This window comes from Etheostoma spectabile, chromosome 3 (assembly GCF_008692095.1).
Source record: "Etheostoma spectabile isolate EspeVRDwgs_2016 chromosome 3, UIUC_Espe_1.0, whole genome shotgun sequence".
Taxonomy (NCBI): Eukaryota; Metazoa; Chordata; class Actinopteri; order Perciformes; family Percidae; genus Etheostoma; species Etheostoma spectabile.
In genome coordinates this window covers 1,614,716-1,620,066 of record NC_045735.1, presented here as the reverse complement: position 1 = coordinate 1,620,066, position 5,351 = coordinate 1,614,716, and the positions used below count along the sequence as shown (strand labels likewise).

Here is a 5,351-nt window from a genome sequence, read left to right as displayed (position 1 = left end):
TTGAAATGGAGGGAGGTACTGGAGGAAAATTCAAAGTGCCTCATATGAAAATGCCCAACGTCGACATCTCTCTGCCAAAAGGAAAACTTGAAGGTCCGGATGTTGAAATGGAGGGAGGTACAGGAGGAAAGTTGAAAATGCCTCACTTGAAAATGCCAGATGTTGACATCTCTTTGCCCAAAGGAAAGATTGAGGGTCCAGAGATGGAGATCAAGGGAGAAGGTGGAAAATTTAAGATGCCACATCTCAGCATGCCCTCTGTTGATATTTCGCTGCCAAAAGGAAAGATTGAAGGTCCAGATGTTAAAATGGAGGGAAGTACTGGAGGAAAGTTCAAAATGCCTCACATGAAAATGCCAGATGTTGATATCTCTCTACCTAAAGGAAAAATTGAAGGTCCAGATGTTGCAATGGAGGGAGGTACTGGAGGAAAATTCAAAATGCCTCATATGAAAATGCCCAACATCGACATCTCTCTACCTAAAGGAAAAATTGAAGGTCCAGATGTTGAAATTAAGGGAAGTACTGGAGGAAAGTTCAAAATGCCTCACATGAAAATGCCAGATGTTGACATCTCTCTACCTAAAGGACAGATTGAGGGTCCAGAGATGGAGATCAAAGGAGAAGGTGGAAAATTCAAGATGCCACATCTCAGCATGCCCTCTGTTGATATTTCACTGCCAAAAGGAAAGATTGAGGGTCCAGATATTGAAATGGAGGGAGGTACTGGAGGAAAATTCAAAGTGCCTCATATGAAAATGCCCAATGTCGACATTTCCCTGCCAAAAGGAAAGATTGAAGGTCCAGATGTTAAAATGGAGGGAAGTACTGGAGGAAAGTTCAAAATGCCTCACATGAAAATGCCAGATGTTGACATCTCTCTACCTAAAGGAAAAATTGAAGGTCCAGATGTTGAAATGGAGGGAGGTACTGGAGGAAAATTCAAAATGCCTCATATGAAAATGCCCAACATCGACATCTCTCTACCTAAAGGAAAAATTGAAGGTCCAGATGTTGAAATGAAGGGAAGTACTGGAGGAAAGTTCAAAATGCCTCACATGAAAATGCCAGATGTTGACATCTCTCTACCTAAAGGAAAGATTGAGGGTCCAGAGATGGAAATCAAGGAGAAGGTGGAAAATTCAAGATACCACATCTCAGCATGCCCTCTGTTGATATTCCCTTCCAAAAGGAAAGATGAGGGTCCAGACATTGAAATGGAGGGAGGTACTGGAGGAAAATTCAATGCCTCAAATGAAAATGCCCACGTCGACATTCCCTGCCAAAAGGAAAGATTGAAGGTCCAGACATTGAAATACAGGGAGGTACTGGAGGGAAAATTCCAAATGCCTCATATGAAATGCCCAATATCGACATCTCTCTACCTAAAGGAAAAATTGAAGGTCACATTTGAAATGGGGAAGTACTGGAGGAAAGTTTCAAAATGGCCTCACATGAAAATGCCAGATGTTGACATCTCTTACTAAAGGAAAGATTGAGGGTCCAGAGATGGAAATCAAAGGAGAAGGTGGAAAATTCAAGATGCCACATCTCAGCATGCCCTCGTTGATATTTCTGCCAAAAGGAAAGATTGAGGGTCCAGATATTAAAATGGAGGAAGGATATGGAGAAAATTCAAATGCCTCAAATGAAAATGCCCACGTCGACACTCTCTGCCAAAGGGAAAGATTGAGGGTCCGACATTGAAAGGGAGGAGGTACTGGAGGAAAATTCAAAATGCCTCATATGAAAATGTCCAACATCGACATCTCTCTAACTAAAGGAAAATTGAGGGTCCAGATGTTGAAATGGAGGGAGGTACAGGAGGAAAGTTCAAAATGCCTCACATGAAAATGCCAGATGTTGACATCTCTCTGCCCAAAGGAAAGATTGAAGGTCCAGAGATGGAGTCAAGGAGAAGGTGGAAAATTCAAGATGCCACATCTCAGCATGCCCTCTGTTGATATTTCACTGCCAAAGGAAAGATTGATGGTCAGACATTGAAAGGGGGGTACTGGAGGAAAATTAAAATGCCTCAGAAAATGCCAGATGTTGACATCTCTCTGCCAAAGGAAAGATTGAGGGTCCAGAGATGGAGATCAAGGAGAAGGGTGGAAAATTTAAGATGCCACATTTCAGCATGCCCTCTGTGTGATATTCACTGCCAAAAGGAAAGATTGAGGGTCCAGATGTTGAAATGGAGGGGAGGTACTGGAGGAAAATTCAAAATGCCTCATATGAAAACGCCAGATGTTGACATCTCTCTACCTAAAGGAAATATTGAAGGTCCGGACATTGAAATTGAGGGAGGGTACCGGGTGGGAAGTTCAAAATGCCTCACATGAAAATGCCCAACATTGATGTCTCTCACCCAAAGGAAAGATTGAAGTTCCACATGTCGAAATGGAGGGAGGTGCAGAAGGAAAGTTCAAATTGCCTCATTGGAAAATGCCAGATTTTGACATCTCTCTGCCCAAAGGAAAGATTGAAGGCCCAGACGTTGAAATAGAGGGAGGCACAATGCCTACAGTAGACATTTCACTGCCAAAAGGAAGACTGGAGGTCCCAAAGTTGAAACTAAGGGTGAGGGAGGGAAAGTTCAAGATGCCAAAAGTGGGCATATCTCTTCCAAAAGGAAAACCTTCAATCGAAGGTCCAGAGATAGACATTAAGGGAGATGGAGGACACTTCAAAACAACTATGTGGGCATATCTTCCCTAAAGGAAAAGAAAGTATTGACATACCAGAGGAGAAAATGGCAGCAGATGGAGGAAACCATCCTACTGCAGATGTCAAAATGCCCAAAGTTGATATTTCACTTCCTAAAGGTAAAAGTAAAGAATTGAAGCAACTGCTATAGAGATGGAAGTCACAGGAGGAAAGTTTGTAGGGCCCCATGTTAAACTTCCAAAGGGGGGTATCAGTGCTGAAGGATAAATCAGGTGAAGCGGAGATCAACTTACCAACAGTGAGGCAGGAGGAAACAGTTAAAGTGCCACAGGTCTCATCAATAGATCTGGAATGGATGTGAGACTTGATAAACTAAACAAGACACAGAGGCTCATGGGGAAGCTGATTGCATGTAAGGGAGAGCACAAAGGTCTGAATCAAGATGCCAAACAATAGATATCAAAGGTCCAAAAGGAGACCTGGAAATTGATATAGGACTTCATAGAGGAGAGGACAATAAGGACAGGAAAAAAAATTGAACTACCTGACTTGGACCTAACACAACAGGAACACAACAGCAAAGTAAAGGGGCCTAAGTCAAAGGAACAAAATTCAAGATTGGAATGCCAAAAAAGAAAACTGGCAGAGATGTAACAGCCGAAGCAAAAATATGCAAAATCTGTGGTGATGAAGAGAGTGGTGGTAAAGCCAAACACAGATGCAGGGGTAAAGAAAGATTTGAATATGATGTAAATTTAAACTCAAAATGGACATAAGAGAACAAAGATCGTATAACATCCCAGTGCCAGAGGTTACATTACCAACCAAACAAGGTTCAGCGGAATTAGAAACAGGGGGGGGGGTAGCCTCTCGTCATCCAGAGGAGATAGTAAAGTCCCCAGGATTCCAGACAATAGACTTTGATATTGCTACAATCACCTGATGAAGATGAGGACACAACAGAAAAAGCAAGAATATCAAAATCCCCAAGTTGGTGTCGATTACCCTCCATGTCCTCTCCGAGGGAAAAATAAATATCTTTGGGCCAGAAATTCAGTATGAGGGCCCTAAAATGCCCAAAGTAAAGAAAGCTGTCTTTGTCTTGGTAAATCCTCCTCAAACAGGTGAGCATGCTGCATGCACAGGCCAAGAAAAGGTGGACAACCTGAGGCTAAAAAAGAAGACATCAAAGTGAAGATGCCCAAAATCAAAATGAAGCCAGCTTTGGAAGCCCAAAGACAACGCAGCCGCTTTGTCATTTTCTCTGGCAAAACAGGGTCGTTGGATGTCAATCTCAGGGGCAAAGGTTCCACTTCAAGTCTAAACGGTGAAAAAGATGCATCTCCTCACAAGGCCTCAATGACGCAAAAGGGACTTCCAGTGGCAAAATCAAATTTCAAAGGTGGAGTTAACCTCTCCATATGGCAAGATGCTGCAGAGGGGGAGGGACACTGAAATGAGTTTGAAACTGGGAAAGGATTCATCACCAGGAGAAGTGGAGGGAGACAACTAAAGGGCTTCAAGTACAATCAGGCAAAATGGCGTCGCTGGTTTTAGTGAGGAGCTCTCGAAGGATGTGGTGTCATCTCGTGCCAGAACAGATATGTGGACAGAGACAGCTCAGAGTCCCCTGCTAGTTTTACCATGGAGTTCAGCTCAGCAAAGGTCCAATCTTGGAGCAAGGTCGAGAGCCACAGCAGAGAGTCTGAAGAAAAGAGAGTCTTCCCCCTGGTTCAAGGTCCCAAAGTTCACCCTGAAGCCACACTCCACAGGTAGGGATAAAGAAAACTGTATACTGAGAGACAAGACATTTGACAAATAAGACATGGAATTTTTACAAAAAGTAATGTCCATGTCAAACATGTTTATAACTCGTTAAAGAGGAGTTCATGATGATTACTTGTTTATATTGAACAGTATATACACTATATGCTATCCTTATCTCATAAGGTTCATTCAATTGGTATTTAAACACTTAAACACCTGTGACCAGCTCCATTAGGGGGCGTGAAGGATATTAAGCACTTTTTTTTTTTGCAAGTTCCCCAAATTTTAAAGTGCAATATTAACCACTGGAGTGGTCCTTTGAACGGCACAGTGAATAATTGCACAAATCTTCCAGAAGCATAATAATTTCAAAATATGTATAAGCTTGTATGTGTTTCATACTTACCTGCATGCCATCATTACTTCACATATTACAGTGTGCTTTATTACAGTGTACACTATGCATACAGGTATTCTTGATATTGCCTGTGATGTGTTATGTTTGTGTTTATTCTATAATTATTAATAATCATCTCCTATTTTGTCTCTGCTACATAGATAAGTTTCTTTCCCTCCTTGATTTCTTCACCTATTCTCTCCCTGCATCTTTCCTCTACTTGCCTCTGCATGTTTCGCTCTCTCCTCCCCCCAGGCTTCCTTAGATAACCCGGAGGGTTCTCCTCAGGCCCACGGAAGGGGGAGGTGGGAGGTGAGGCCGACGTGTTGGGGTCTTTCTCCTCCACACTCAGGGCTTGACTTCACCACCCAGGACGTATTGAGGAGAACCAAGTCTGCTCCACCGAGGACGGAACTGTCACTATGGTGACCAAGACCACCAGGATCACCCGGCACATGGTTCCAGTGAAGCGCGAACAGGGAATCTCCGCAACCACCGACGCCACAACTCACCAGGG

At 43.0% G+C, this 5,351-nt stretch overlaps 1 protein-coding gene across 26 annotated transcripts in view; it reads left to right on the top strand.

Moving 5' to 3' along the window:
• prx (periaxin) overlaps positions 1–5,351 on the top strand; it is a 64,708-nt gene that overhangs the window by 52,423 nt on the left and 6,934 nt on the right. For 13 of the 26 annotated variants that reach the window (XM_032512006.1, XM_032512015.1, XM_032512008.1 and 10 more), the window contains 4 exons: positions 9–195; positions 499–801; positions 904–1,107; positions 1,204–1,236. The exons of 1 other annotated variant lie outside the window; for it this stretch is intronic. In XM_032512006.1, the coding sequence (XP_032367897.1) occupies positions 9–195; positions 499–801; positions 904–1,107; positions 1,204–1,236 (727 nt within the window). Of the gene's footprint in view, positions 1–8; positions 196–455; positions 1,108–1,203; positions 1,237–5,351 lie in introns of all 26 variants that reach the window. 12 more of the 26 variants (XM_032512005.1, XM_032512001.1, XM_032512014.1 and 9 more) reach the window with 11 other exon arrangements.